Source organism: Daldinia caldariorum (genome assembly GCF_022478825.1).
Source record: "Daldinia caldariorum strain CBS 122874 unplaced genomic scaffold F4812scaffold_13, whole genome shotgun sequence".
In the NCBI taxonomy this organism is placed as follows: Eukaryota; Fungi; Ascomycota; class Sordariomycetes; order Xylariales; family Hypoxylaceae; genus Daldinia; species Daldinia caldariorum.
Genome location: NW_025953049.1, coordinates 37,518 through 52,024, shown reverse-complemented (window position 1 = coordinate 52,024; position 14,507 = coordinate 37,518). Strand labels below are relative to the sequence as shown.

Sequence of the window (14,507 nt, the reverse complement as noted above, 5' to 3'; positions counted from 1 at the left end):
GAGGTACATAAAGCTATGAGGCTCTTTGTGCTTCCAACACAATCTCTCCGATGATCTAGATCAGGACAGAGATTGGAGGTTGGACACTCTGTCAAAAAAGACATATGATTCAATCTGTCATCGGGTTACGCGGTTGATTCAACAATAACCTCAACGCCTTCATCTAGACAGTAACATCATATGCGCAGTTCAGTCTTGCCAACTCGATATTTCTATTTATCTACCTACCTCTAACCTAGATAACTACCTAGGTACCTACTCATTCGCCCTTATACTAGTCATCAGCTTCAATAGCGTAGATACGTTCGTTATTGGCGTGATACCAAGTTTCTTCGAGATACACCAACGTTTATTTATCATTTCTCCAATATTCTTCACTGTATGAGAGTTAACAGGTACCTAGGTTACGTATGCATTGAATTAATTTGAAATGATATCACGCAAGCTGCATTGAAACCTTACAAGGGAAAACTGTCGTAGGGAAGCGTCCTATCGAATTTTACCGGACGATAATCTGGGGAAACCATGAAGCCTAAGTATTGCCCCGGATTAATAAATCTTGTAGCTGCATGACAGTTCCCGGACGCTTTATATATATATTGTTGTTGACGTCGTGGGATTAGCAGTCGTTGGAGCGGAAACCGGCATGCCTGCAATGCAAGCTTAACTGCACTTCTCACGACAATTAATTGCGTTCCATGCTCCCGGTCGAAAATGCGCTCCTACTATCGGGATCTCTTGGCTATGCGACATTTACATAAGCGATTGAGCTTGTTTAGACAAAGGCTTTGAACACCTGAATACCTACATTGACAATACGAGCGAAAGGTGGATGGTACCACTTCCACCTAGTTCCCTCATGTATGCTCGGGTGCATAACATGGTAATGCCGCTGTCCATTCCGGTCCTTCAACCGCGGAGAGATGCTCCGCTATCGAAAACACCATGCTCTCTTCATCCGTGCATAACCAACTTTGAGTTGGCTCCCGAGCCAATTATTTTTGGATATACAGTTACATAAAGGGGTGAAAATCCAATGTGTGAACCAAAAGACACATGAATTTTGAGGGGTTGGAGATGTACCTCCGCAACCATATGGCCACCCTTTGTCAAGGATTTGCGATCCTTGTTCTGTCAGAAGGTCCTTTTTCTAGGCTCTCTTTCAGAACAAGCTCGAGTTACATGGCGGCGTGTGAGATATTTCCTTAGCGAGTTTTCCCCGCATCATGACAACGGCCGCTGCAAATCGATCTTGCAGGACTCCAGAAAACTCCGACAAGATTAGCCCTACATCTATGCAAGAGTAATGAGAATGTCCGAAATAAGTAACACATAATGGCCGGGGACGGCCCGAAGTGGAACATTCACGCGTGAATGACCAAGAAGCACGGCATCACGACGGCGTCCGATTTTTATTTTTCAACCCAAGACACATACATGTTAGGCAAGTATGTAAGTATCAAACTGCAAACTATACATGAAATATTTCATTAATGCATTACCTAGATAACCATCTACTAATCAAACCGAAACTTACGAGTAAACCGATAAAAGAAACACTATGAAGACTGAAGATCACCACACCCAAACGCCTAGCTATGTGGACTACAAAGTACCCTCTTTTCCCCGACCCTACCTACCTAACTATAGGTGTCACTCGGCCGCTTTGTGATGTATCAGCTATTGACCGCTCCGCATTAAGACCGCGTAGCGAGGACTACCATCTCTCACGACATCAACAGAAACCTTTCAGACGCTACTCCCGTACCAATTAGCGCGCCTCTTGGAACGTCGGCCTGGGCAAGTTAAGAGGAGACAAGTACTCGTCAGACGCAGCCCTGATAGCCTCTTGGGTTGGTTGGTGAGGGCATTGAAGAGCGATCACGTCAAACCTGTTAGCGCAGTCAAATATCCTACTCAACAATTCACGACGATGCACCCGGAAGCTCTGGGTCTCTGAGTCGACCCGTTTGCTGATCTCGGCTTCGTTGTAGATACCGTAATCCTTGCGCACCTCCATGTCGATCTGTTCGTCGGATTTCGCCATTTCCAGCTTCACGTTCAGGGTGTCATTCCTGACAACCTGCGTCATCAGCTGGGTCTCGAGCATTTGCTTCTCGGCCACAAGCTTGAGGCCCCACAGACGGGCGCCGAGCGCTTCTCCGGGTTGATCCCCGATCTGCTTCTCCAGATTGGCAAGCGCGTCTTCCGCCCTTATGGCCGTGTCGTCGTTCCCGAGGCTGTTGTAGAAGGCGACCACCCGCCTCCTTAACTTGCCCATATCTCGTCGCACGTCGGCCACGGCCGCGTAGAACTCCAGGAGGTTATGTTCGTCGGCAACTCTAGCCATCCAGTGGGCCAGGAGTTCTTCGCTCTCTTCGCTTAACTCCCCGTTGGTCGCCTTGGCCTCCTTAAGCTCTCGAAGTAGCTTGACAGTGTCGAACTGGTAGTTCCCGTTACCTGAGCCGTCACTAGTACCGTCAGATTCTTCATTGCCTGATCCGCTGCCCGGCCCGCTGCCTGAACCATTATCAGAGCCGCTACCAGGACCGTTACCTAATTCACTACCTGGTCCATTGGTTGATCCGCTACCTGGGCTGTTTGCTGGACCATTACCTTTGGTTGCCATTTCATCGAGCTGCCTCTTGAGGTCGGCAACCTCATCTTCAAGGCGTCTGTTCTCGTCCTTCAGAGGCTTTTCTCTGGCCCGAGCCTCGTTCAATTGGTCTCTAAGATCCTGGATCTTCTCATCCTGCACGTTGCGGCCCCTATGACAACCTTGCAACTCAGTTTCTTGCTTGTGGTTTTCCTCTTGCAGCCGTTCCTCGCGGTCCCGAGCTTCTTTGAGTTGAGTCTGCAGTAGGTCTCTGTCTCCTTCTAGCTTTTCCAAGTTCTTTTGTGCCTGGGCTTTGTCCTCTCCGAGTTTTTTATTGGTCTCTTCTAATTTAAGGAGCTCGTCCTGGGCTGTTGAATAGTCTTTTTCAAGCTCTTCGATCCGGGCCTTGAGCTCCTTATCTCTAGTCGAAGACACGACCGAATTTTGCTGCTCAAGTTCATCAATACGGGCCTTGAGTTTATCCTGAGCTTTCGAATGCACTTCCTTTAATTCCGCAATTTTGGCCGCCAGTTGATCTTTTTCGGCAGAATGGGCTTTCTTTAGCTCTTCAATATCTTGATTGAGCTTCTTTTTTTCGGTTATATGCACCGAAATTTCTTTCTCGAGCTCTTTAATGCGGGCCTCAAGATCCTCCTGAGCTTTTGGGTGTGCTTCCTCTAGCTTTGCAAGCCGGGTCGCAAGTTGTTCCTTTTCGGCCGCATGGTCTCTCTCTAGTTCTTCGATCTGCGCCCTAAGTTCGTTTTGCATCGTTAAATACTCCGTTTCGAGTTGTTTGATCCGAGCATTGAGTTCATTTCTTTCTATCGTTTGATCTTCCTTGAGTGTTTGGAGCTCTTCATTCAGTCGGGCAATTTCCATATCTCTCTCACGTCTGTCTACGACCCTTTCAAGGGACTTCTTAGCAACATGCCGTACCAATTCCTCGTTCTCTGATACGACGTGGTTGAAGTGGGCGATTGAAACTTGGGTCTCCCCGTTGAGTTGCGTTTTCAGACCTTGGAGCCATTCGCCGTTACGTATCCTTCGGATACGCGCCATCATATGTTCGTATTCCTCGTCCGTGGCTTTTCGGCCGGTCTCAGACTCCCAGCTTGCGACTCGCCGTTCGGCTTCTTTCTCAATGTCAGCTTCAATGGAATCCTCGTCGGGAAGGACACCTTTCTCTTTAGCCTGGGAATAAGCCGTGATAACGTGATTGTCAAAGGGGTTAAAGCTAGGGTCAGGCAGAGAAAACCCACTGAGGATATTGTTGGATGGGGTGTGTCCAGCATTTTCCGTATTTCCTGATGGCCCTGCATGGCTGGAAGGGCCTGCAGGGCTTGAAGGCCGGCCCGAAGACATGGTTCTAAAAGTTTGGATAGCAGCGTATGAATTTCCTTTTGAATTACCAATCAAATATTGAATGTTAAACGTAGCCAGACTTATTGGGCCAATATTTCTTTCTTGTTGAGCCAAGGGCTGATCGCGTGAAATCCGTGGGGGATGATGGATATGAGACGAAAGACATAATGCTACTTAACTACTATATACTTTTCCCCCCTTAGAAAAGGCTTCTATGGATATTCCTACCAACCCGTCTACACAATGAGCCTTTCCAAAGACGACGAACGTGTTGTGGAACAGGGTCCTTGCTGCCGTCTTCAAGATTCATACAATGCGACATGGTAGTATATGAGATTCAATTGTGTTTAATATAGCTTTGTATAGGGCTAAACAAGAGCATAAAGAATCAAGAGCATTGTATCGGACATTGAAGCTTCCTGAAGCGAAACGAGCGCAAGACAAAGGATTGTTATTGTTAGAGCAGCATAAGGAATAATAGGTTAGAATCTGGCAAAGCTTCTAGGTTAGCCATTCTAAGGTTATGCTTATATGGGGATAAGAAGATGCAAAGTGCGGATAGAATCGTCGCGCCTCGAAAATTCCAAACCCTTCGTAGAGACGGTATATTAAATATTCGGGTTTAATCCGTAGCTCATGGCTTCGTTTCGGAGCCCCTAGATTACATAGGTACATATGTCCTTTCTACAGAGGAAAGTGATAATGCTTTTATTTTAAAACCCACACAGGCAAAACCTCAAAACTATCTGGCCTACTATAGCTGGAGGGGAAAAAGTCTTTATTATTCTAGAGTTGATAAACGTAACATCAGACGCCTAAAACGCCAAGGTAAACTGGCTCAAAAGAAAAATATCTCCGGAATCTATCCTATGTGCTTTCAAGGTACCTACCTGTCCTACAGACATGAGATAAGGAGGAAACCTCGATATAAATGACAGGTATCTAAGGTCAACACCATGCGGCCTATACTATATTTCATTTTCTTGAGATGGATAGGATATAATTCTACCTATGTACCTTAATCTTAGGCTTTGAATACTCTACCTATGTTCATTAGGTATCGCAACAAGAACTAGGCGGAAAAGGGGTAGGTAGGCATTTTAAAGTATTAACCAAGCCGCTTAATCAACCAATGTGCTGTTCAGGTACTAAGTCTACGCCTTATGCCCATAGTAGGGAATATCTAGGAGTTTCTATCCCGACCAATCTGGGACGGTATTGACTGAGTGAGAGTGAGCCGCGGTGGCGGGATAGGTATACATATCCACACGTTCTCATCATGTTTTAAGCGCTGTCGTTTCCAGGCCTAAAAAGATATAGGTGCCTATATCATGATACGCGCACCTTACTAGACATATTGTCCCCAGTCTCCAGCACACTGTGTCCTGGTGCTCGTTGAAGATAATTGGCGCGTCGTTCCACGTAAGGGATGAGCTTCGACCCCTACCTAATCCAGAGCATTTTTTGAACACTAGCGATCATCACCTCTAGTTCGATAGTTACCCGCCGGCCATAATGACTCACTTCGCAAGGTATACCCAGTAACCGGGATTTATGTCCTATTCACGCTAGGTAGGGTAGGGTAGATGGCTTCCAACCCCCTTTTCTAGTTCCCTCCTTCTCCATTGGCGGGACAAGGCCATATACAAACCCCGACCAGCGTTCTGTGTCTCCATACCACTGGCATGGTTGTCTAGCGCCAAAAAAATCAAGAACTATAATCTATTGGCATTGATGTGCGAAATTTGATGTCGGCTCCGATCGCAACTCGTCAACTTACGCACATAGCACCTAGGTAGTAGGTAGTGTTGACAATTCTTTGTCCGGCAAGCGCCGTGGGTAGGCAGGGAGGCCCAATAGCAGCAGAATCTATGCAAGGAACGGGCTTCGGCTGAACCGAACCGCCGTGGTTGACTAGCCCCGGCGCCGACAGTATGGTGCGGGACTGATGGTTGGGACAAAGAGGCTTGTTTCTGCGGTAGGTTAGGTAGTTTATCGAGGGCAAGGGCGCTGATGTGGGAATTTCTTTCTTTCTTTTATTGGGAGTGATCGCTTAATTTCGCTGGACGGTACATAACTAAGGTACCTAAGTTAGGTGCTTATGTTCTTTGTAGTGTTGTTTACATTATGATTGTACAATACCTATGAACCTTGGTCACTTATTCATGGTAAGTAGGCTTGGTTATAGGCTTGAGCTGGACTCTATGTACCTCATAAAGAAGTCTTTATACGCGTCATCTAAGGTACCGTGACTGTAATTCTAGCCTTGACATTCGAAATTCCCAGTGGTATTAGATATTAGATTAGACTTTAAACTATGACTTTAGCGAAAGGTGTAAAGCTATCAGGTAGAATATGCCAGGGAACGAGGTAAATATTCTTATAGCATAGAGAAGAGAAGTAGGCAGTTAATCTCGGCTATATCGAGCAAGAATTTACTTAGAATACTAGCATAGCTTTGTGAAGAGAGAAAGTAGTTAAATCCACAACGCGCACCTATCGTAGAGTTGCCCATGTATTTACGCTCCGTGAAAAAGAGACAACCTCAACGCCGAAGCCCACGCCTAACGTAGAAATGAGCATATTCAAATGAGTGACACCCCCAAACCCTCCAAAACCGATCCATTGCGATGACCAAATGAAGGGTATATGAAAATGACAGCAAATATCTGTCCAGAAGCAACCGTGATTGGCCTAATCGGCAGCGATTAGAAATACTGCATGCCTCTTGAACCCCCCTCTCCCCCTTCTCCCCCCCAATATTGATAAATCTTCCCAATAGTCTTGCAGCGAACATGTATGATCTCTACCTGGCCCCTATAATACCGCCCCACGCTCACCACAAACTGTCACTATCCACCATATTACGGTGAGGAAGCGGTTCCGACTTCCTTGGGGAATGTCCCAGAATAGGGGACTTAATCCCGGTTTGATTGTAAGTCGGACTACCTTGGGTCGATGGCGGCAAACTGTAGGGAGCCACCCGTATCGGTTGAAGCGGCGTTCTGGGTGATCTATTAGGTAGCATCTCGCTTACAGAGTCTCGTAGAATTCGTCCCGGAAAGAATACTAGCAAGGCCAAAATAGCAAGTAGTACCATTAATCCATCCAGTACCAGTAATAGCGTTTCCGATTGCGCGATCGAACTGTCGTAGCCTTCGGCAGCCATAATCGTTCGGTAGGCTGTTCGAAGGATGAGTAAGGCAATCGCAAATGCGAAAGCTGTGTGTTGAATACGAGTTAACTTCTTAGGATTTCATAGAAATCTAGGCACATATATCGCTTTTTCTTACCAAACAAAAAGGCTTTGAAAGATCCGCTATTATATATACCGGCAAACTTGATGTCCAGCATATGGTGTCTCGTATGTATGGCGATCGCACATAGAATAGCATGTCCGAGGACGATAACTAGTGTAACAAGTTGGATAGCCAGCCCGGCGGCGAGAACGTGGGCCCCTATGTCAACCTAGAGAGACGTTAGACTCCTAGACTCTCTTCAATACAACATGAGACGCATACTCTTCCTTGATCATCTTGGATTGTCGAGACGAGCCCCCCTGCCAACTCTAAGACGAAAGATAGAGTTGCCAGCCCTTGGAGGAGAAAAGAATACCAAATCGGCCTCCATGAGCGAAGCTCCTCTCCATAGACGGTGATAATCCGCGGTATTATGAAAAATATGCTGCCGCAGATGAATGTCGGGCCTACGGTAGTTCCAATCAAGAATAGAATGAAGCCACTCCTATCGGCCGGCGTATTATGCAACAAGATTCTACCGATATAGCCCACCACCTCCAATGCAAGTCCCGTCATCAGTGCCGTAGAAAAAACCGTGCTCTTGTACTTAATCCCCAAGGCAAAAGCGACCGGAAGTAGAATAGCAAATAAGGCTAAGAATACCGCATTTCCAGCAAGGGAAGGTTCGTAAGTGAGAAAGACTCGCGAGCAGCGGCTCGAGACGCAATCCGTAGAATTAGCCATAACACACGTCTCGTGTCGTATCGGGCAAACGACGATCTGGAAGACAAGAAAAAGCCGTAGATGGGGGGGAGCCAGTTTATAAGTCGCCTAGACTTCTTAATATTGGGCGTATAAGGTACCGTGCAAGGGTAGGCGGACTTTGAACCACAAGCCTAAGTGGGCGTTGATTCTTAATACCCGGAAAGGAAATCACAGTGATATATCTAAGCAGCGTGAGAAATCGGATGAGCCTTCACCATGCACCGGCCCGAGCTGGATTTCTCCATGGCAAGCCGATATGGCATATGGGGTTTGCCCCTACGAACTTGTGCATCCCATATCAATCGCGTGGTGGTTACCCCCTCCATAGCCTGCTCCAGGATTGGAGAAGCGATTACCACAAGGAGGGTGCACAAGATGCTGGTATGCGCGATGATACCTGTTTACACTAGGGAACACCGCAGGTTCAATCAACCAATCCTTGGCCGTCATATCGCGTCTACGTTCCTACCTAACCCATCTCTTCGCCCTGAGGCTAGCACATATAGTGGACAAACGAGAATATCGGTTCAAATGGAGCCTAGGTAGTCTTCCCACGGGCCGCGAAACGTTGATTTCCCATTTCTTTTGGGCCGGGGTAAAGTTACGGGGACATAGCAGAATAAAGCAAAAGTTTAGGCCGATCTACTAGCAACATCAGTACTGTAGCAACATGTGTCTGCGGAAAGATGCGGCCTCTGCAAGCAAGGCTGCTCGATGTGCTGCTAATGTGCTCCTCGCATGGGAACAGGCGTGAGATGCCAGATTAGGGTTCGATGAAGGCGAAGGCTGACCCGACAGTACGGTTCAAGTAGATGCTCCATGTCGATAGGGGCCAATCACACGCGAATCGGCAAGCCAGCGCGGCTAATGCCAACACGCCTATGGCCGTTTGTTGGCCCATGTATTTCGATCTCTCAACTGCATGACACTGTACGAGAAGTATTCGATATCGGACTGTACGACTTCGCTTTTTTGAGGTTAAGCGATAGGGCAGACCGTATATTAGATAGTCTGATCTAGGATGACTTCCCTTTGTGTGAGATGTGAAAGATTCTATGAACATTGTGAGTTGAGGATTATCATAAAGTGATCGTATATTATATCTTATATACCTATATATCAGAGGATGAGGTCTGACAAGGAGCAAAGCAAGCATAATTTGACTGCCGGACGTAATTGACGCCTGGACGTATTTGATTGGAGAATACAGAGGTCGTGTTTGCTTGAGTTGTTAGCGATAAATGCAATATGGTGGCGCAAAACCGGCAGCTTCACAAGCGCGAACCCGGTAACGCAATCTATGAGGTACGCTTCTTACATGGGTTCGCGAGATTCCCCCTTGTTTTGTTCAGGCAGTAAAAAACTAATAAGAACAAATTAAGTAACACAAAAAAATACGATATATAAACATTAATAAGCCATACTCCGCGGAAATTCAGCAAGAGAAAAAAAAACAAGAAGAAAAAAAGATATGCATGTTGGTTGGAGTCTAGGTAGGTAGCGGAGAAAAGTGAAAATGTTGGCTGAGGTTTAACATTCCCTGCTGTGACCGTTATGCAGCCGTAGAAGAGGATCTTCCCCAAGTTGAGTTCTAGTGGATAAAGCCGTCGGCTTTAGCTGACGCTACCCTAAGGTACCTTAGGTACCTAGGTACATAGTAGGTAGTTTCGTGCTTAAGAGATGGTGCCAAAACCCCGCCCATCGGGCCTCTGTGGAGAAAACTAGGTTACCATAATGTTACGCCTTACGGATGCCTCCCGACTCCAAAGAGGAGGGCCTAAAGGGAAGGCCTAAAGAAGTTTAGAACGGGTCTAGATTTAAAGTTCTTACTGTACCTAGGTACTTGTGGTGTGTTACATTAGGTAAGCATGCCTATTACCTCTTGGGATCTCAGTGCTTGGCCCCACATTTAGAAACGTTACCAATACAACATCGTTTACTACCATCAAATATCTACAGTACCTGTATTTGTATCACGACGTGTCATTGATTTCGCATAGTGCAAAACATTCAACTAGACCATACATACCTTAAATAGGTTAAGTATATATATAAGAGGTTGATGTTATAGCGATGAGTCTATCTAGATGTACCATAAGCCATTGTCGCAGATATCCTGTTTCTCTTCACTCACTCCATGGCGCATTCAACCTCTCAGCCCGGCGTACTCGGCTCTTACCACCGGGAAGCACGAGGGCCTATTCTTCCCAACACGGTGACGATCCTAGGTTGAAGGACCTTGGGAAACAGATATATGATGATTATGCTGCTATAAGAGAGCATTACGGTACGGGGCCAATGTACCTTCTTTTATATTTCTTAATCGTAGACTATATAACTGACGTAGTCCTCAGCTACTCCTAAATACCCGGTTGTCCTCGCCCATGGCTTATTGGGATTCGCAGAACTCCGTCTGGCTGGGGGATGGCTACCCGCCATTCATTATTGGCGCGGGATAACTGATGCATTGAAAGCCAACGGCGTTGACGTTATAACCGCATCAGTGCCCCCATCTGGGAGCATCGAGCAGAGAGCTGAGAAGTTGGCCCGTGGCATTGCAGAGGTTGCGCGGGATAAGAGCGTGAACATCATAGCTCACTCTATGGGCGGTTTAGACTCTAGGTACATGATATCTAACCTTCAACCTAAAAATGTGGACGTGAAATCTCTAGTCACCGTTGCTTCTCCGCACCGCGGTAGCGCCTTTGCGGATTACGTGTTCAACGAGATCGGCCCAGAAAGACTTCCGAGTATATATCAGTTCGTTCAAGGCGTGGGTATGGACACGGGCGCTTTCGAGCAGCTCACCCCAGCGTATATGACAGAAAGTTTCAACCCGCGAACTCCAGATGATCCGAGCGTTCGCTACTTCTCATACGGGGCTATGATGGATCAACCTCCTTTGCTTTCGCCTTTCCGGCATTCCCATAAGATTATCAACGACGTAGAAGGTCCTAATGACGGTTTGGTCGGTGTGTCAAGTTCTAAATGGGGCTCATATAAGGGGACTTTAGTAGATGTCAGCCATCTGGATTTGATCAACTGGACGAATCACCTGAGATGGACTTTGTTGAAGTGGATGGGTCAAGGCCCAAAGTAAGTTTAAACCTCTTCTCGTGCTTCTTTACACATACGCTAATCCGTAAAAAAGGTTCAACGCTATAGCATTCTACCTCGATGTAGTTGATATGCTAGCAAAGGAGGGTTTATAGTTTCCAAAGAAGTCCATGCTCGAGAGTTTATTCATACGCGGACGCGTCCCAGAGACCAGAGGTCCGGGCTCAATTGTTTACCTACATTGCTCTTATGTCAATTGATGAAGGCCCCGAATCATTCTTCATCAGAGAACACTACACGCAATCCATCACCACAAGAACACAAGAACTTCCCCCAAAAGAAAACAATAACAGATCCAAGATATGGCAGACCTTCAACTCCCAACCAACCGACTTATCGGTCAACAGCCTCAGCAGCCACGAGGCGGATTCCCTCTGTTCAATGCTCTTCCAACAGAACTTCAATGGGATATATGGGAGTTAACGCTACCGCCCACTGCGGTCCGGTTATCACGAAAAGGCAGTCCGACCTTAATAGAATTACCGCAGCCGCCCTCGGGACATCATCACGATAACATTCCCGATATCGAGGACACCCCAAAACCTTCCCAAGATATAGTGGCTCTCCGAGTCTGTCAGCAAAGCAGAATGATAGCTTTGAGACACTTAATCAAATCGCCATTATCGAAGCGTCCATCTGATGTCAGCCGTATGCCTCGAAGCTGTATCTCCACCTACGACATAGTCGACATCGAGATTCTCAACCGTTTAGGAGAAGACGTTATCAGAAGGAAAGATCCGCAAGGCCTGATGGACCGGCTCATGCGGCAACAGATTTCTTGGGAAACCGTGACGAAAGTGACGAGCATCATCCCCTTCATCCAGCCAAAAAGACTTCTATTCGACATGTTCTCTCGTCGTATATCCGCAACAATTTGCTTGGATCACCGCTCTGTGCAGCCGTGTTTAAGCAACAATCCGGACTTGAAGAAAGAAACCTGCGCTATCCGCTCCTCGGCCATCGAAGAATGGGTCTTCGGGTCCAGCATTGGGTTTGGCCGTGTTCCCGCGTGCCTGCGCTACTTCTTCGAGCACCACCTGGAAGGATGGAAGGCGTACAACGATCGCACCACGATAGGAGGACCCCAGTTCAATCAAAAGTTCAACCACCAGGGGCTTTGCTCCCGCCCAAGCGAAATCCTTTGGGCGTGGGTATGGCTTATGCATGGTCTAGGCCCTGGCTCGTGCCTCCCGTCGCCCCTTTCCGGCATGTGCGCCCCGGATGCAGTATCGATTTTACGGATGTTCGTCACGATCATGAGCGGCGACCCGTGCCCCTCGTGTCAAAACAACATCGTCAAAAGCGTCGCCAAGCGGTATCCTGGAGTTCCACTAGAAAGATTTGATCTATTATTCGTGATCAGTAGATCTCTCATTCCAGACGAGTACTACGCTGTATTAGAATTGTTCAGCGCGTAGACGTCGTTCTTGACATCGCGACTTGGTTTCCCAAAAGGGGTTCAGAGCTCTTCAGAGGCTCAAAGCGTTGTTAGTGTGTTTGCATCTTGACATTAGGATGTCATGTGATTCCAGGTTTCTCAAATCCAACTCCCGTAACGAGAAGACCTAGAGCTATATGACATCCCACCGCTCTGAGAAGAAAATCTCATTCCTCAGGTCAGCGGTGGACCCCCCCCCCCCCCCCCCCCCCAAATTGGAGCAAAGTAGGAATTAGGAAGGAAGGAAGGAAGGGAGGGAGGGAGGGAGGAAGGGAAGGAAATGAAACATGTTTTTTTTTGGTTGTTTAGAAGGATATTGGGTTAGAAAAAAAAAGAATCATATCTTTGAAGGAACGATAAGGGCAGCGGTATTTTTTCTTGGTGGTGGCATTGTCACGGTCACATAACAGAACATATACTTATACTTCTCCCATCGTAATGGTGGTTCTTGTAAAGGTTACTTCACACCATTGACATCATTTTATAAGTTGGGATGATAGGCAGGGATATAGCGTATGGACATTGAATACATGTATACTCGCACATAGTTTAAAATAAGTCATTTTTACTTTTTATGCCTCCTTTTTCATGTCGTCGTGATAACCAAAACGTCCCAACTGATTGGATACGACCCACTGAACATATTAGGTGCCTCCAACATCTTCTCCTGTTATACTCTAACGCACCTATCCCAGTCCTTGTAGAGAGAATGCAAAAAAGCCACTTGCCTCTCGTGGCACACAGGTGGTAGAACGGTAACTCAAAGACACACACAACGGGCGTCCGAGACGCGTATCTCAAGCAGGTATGCTTCTGTCCAAGCAGTGGCTCAAGAAGCTTGTACAGCTCATTATACTTTCACTGCATACCTATCTTGACAACTCATAACATTCGTGACCAAGCCTTCTAGAACCAACCACTAACCGGTCGTGGATGTATATGTATATTAGGTACCTACTATTACATACCTGCCTACTTTATATACATTATGTGTGTGTGTGTGTGTGTATGTGCGTGCAGCAAATACGAGCCACGTGTCGAGTCCTAACCTACCTACCTACCTACCTTACCTATAGATACACAGGAAGGGACGTTGCTTCCTCGTAAGACGCTGGTGGATTTTACGAGGTCATATTTAGCGAAGCGAGGTGAGTTAGCTGCTTGTTGCTTCGCCTCATCTGGTCTGGCCTACACACACAGGCGCGAAAATGGGCAGAGAGAGAAAGAGAGAGAGAGAGAGAGAGAGAGCCTGCATGTTTTAGGGCACCGAAAATAGGAGGTGGAGCCCCCTTTATTTAACTTATTCGAAATAATAACGCACGTTGAACGGGCCTGCATGGACACACAGAAAGGGCTTCTTATGCAAGCAAAAGATACCTGCCTTAAAGTTCGTTCGAGGATGATGTGTCTTGTTCGAGAATGGCAAACAATGGGGGCAGAATATGACTTATCCATCCAGACTGGATGGACTGTTTCATGGCCCTGGTGGTCCTGGCGTAGACGGGCGCGGCCTGAGGTCTTTCCCGGATTTGAAGTATAGTGAGTGTGAGTTGGTAAGTATCCGCTTCTTTGAATGGTTTTTTTACTGTGTAATATTCACTTTATACTATAATAGGAGGGTAGACGAACACTACTCCAGATATGTGAAAACCTGTGTAGGTACCTAACGTATCCCTAGATATTCGAATACCTTGTTTGACTTGAGTCTGAGGATACGATATCTTAGGATTATTATATTTTCGACGTGGAATACCTGTTGCGATACAAATCGCTAGGCTGTAATAAGTTGCTGTCGGAAATAGAGTGAGGTGGAGTTCGTATGTTGCACGACCTCGTCAATTCAGCAGGGAAAGACCCGAAAGGGTAGCCTACCTAGATAGATATCCAAGTATAATGAATCGAATCTCCTCTTAGATCTTGTGGTCCTAGAGATCTTTGTCTTGATAAGTAAGATCCAAACCACATACCCACCAGAAACGCATGTGTTTAC

General features: G+C 46.7%; 4 protein-coding genes across 4 annotated transcripts; 2 read left to right on the top strand and 2 right to left on the bottom strand.

Moving 5' to 3' along the window:
- Positions 1-1,465: 1,465 nt before the first annotated feature.
- On the bottom strand, positions 1,466-3,208 carry F4812DRAFT_435040 (uncharacterized protein). Its single transcript, XM_047934740.1, has 2 exons — positions 2,976-3,208; positions 1,466-2,859 (listed from the first exon to the last, which is right to left on the bottom strand). The coding sequence occupies exons 1-2, from the start codon at positions 3,055-3,057 to the stop codon at positions 1,772-1,774; spliced, it is 1,170 nt and encodes a 389-aa protein (XP_047788232.1). The 5' UTR covers positions 3,058-3,208; the 3' UTR covers positions 1,466-1,771.
- Positions 3,209-6,903: 3,695 nt separating this feature from the next.
- On the bottom strand, positions 6,904-8,644 carry F4812DRAFT_465842 (RTA1 like protein-domain-containing protein; the record flags this gene model as incomplete). Its single annotated transcript, XM_047938493.1, has 4 exons — positions 7,480-8,644; positions 7,252-7,426; positions 6,996-7,180; positions 6,904-6,963 (listed from the first exon to the last, which is right to left on the bottom strand). The coding sequence occupies exons 1-4, from the start codon at positions 7,939-7,941 to the stop codon at positions 6,904-6,906; spliced, it is 882 nt and encodes a 293-aa protein (XP_047788231.1). The 5' UTR covers positions 7,942-8,644.
- Positions 8,645-10,035: 1,391 nt separating this feature from the next.
- F4812DRAFT_460894 (putative triacylglycerol lipase) lies at positions 10,036-11,174 on the top strand (the record flags this gene model as incomplete). Its single annotated transcript, XM_047937775.1, has 3 exons — positions 10,036-10,249; positions 10,317-11,058; positions 11,114-11,174. The coding sequence occupies 3 exons, from the start codon at positions 10,036-10,038 to the stop codon at positions 11,172-11,174; spliced, it is 1,017 nt and encodes a 338-aa protein (XP_047788230.1).
- F4812DRAFT_88386 (uncharacterized protein) lies at positions 11,111-13,094 on the top strand. The gene has a single exon (XM_047939514.1). The coding sequence runs from the start codon at positions 11,382-11,384 to the stop codon at positions 12,495-12,497; it is 1,116 nt and encodes a 371-aa protein (XP_047788229.1). The 5' UTR covers positions 11,111-11,381; the 3' UTR covers positions 12,498-13,094.
- The last annotated feature ends 1,413 nt before the right edge of the window (positions 13,095-14,507 follow it).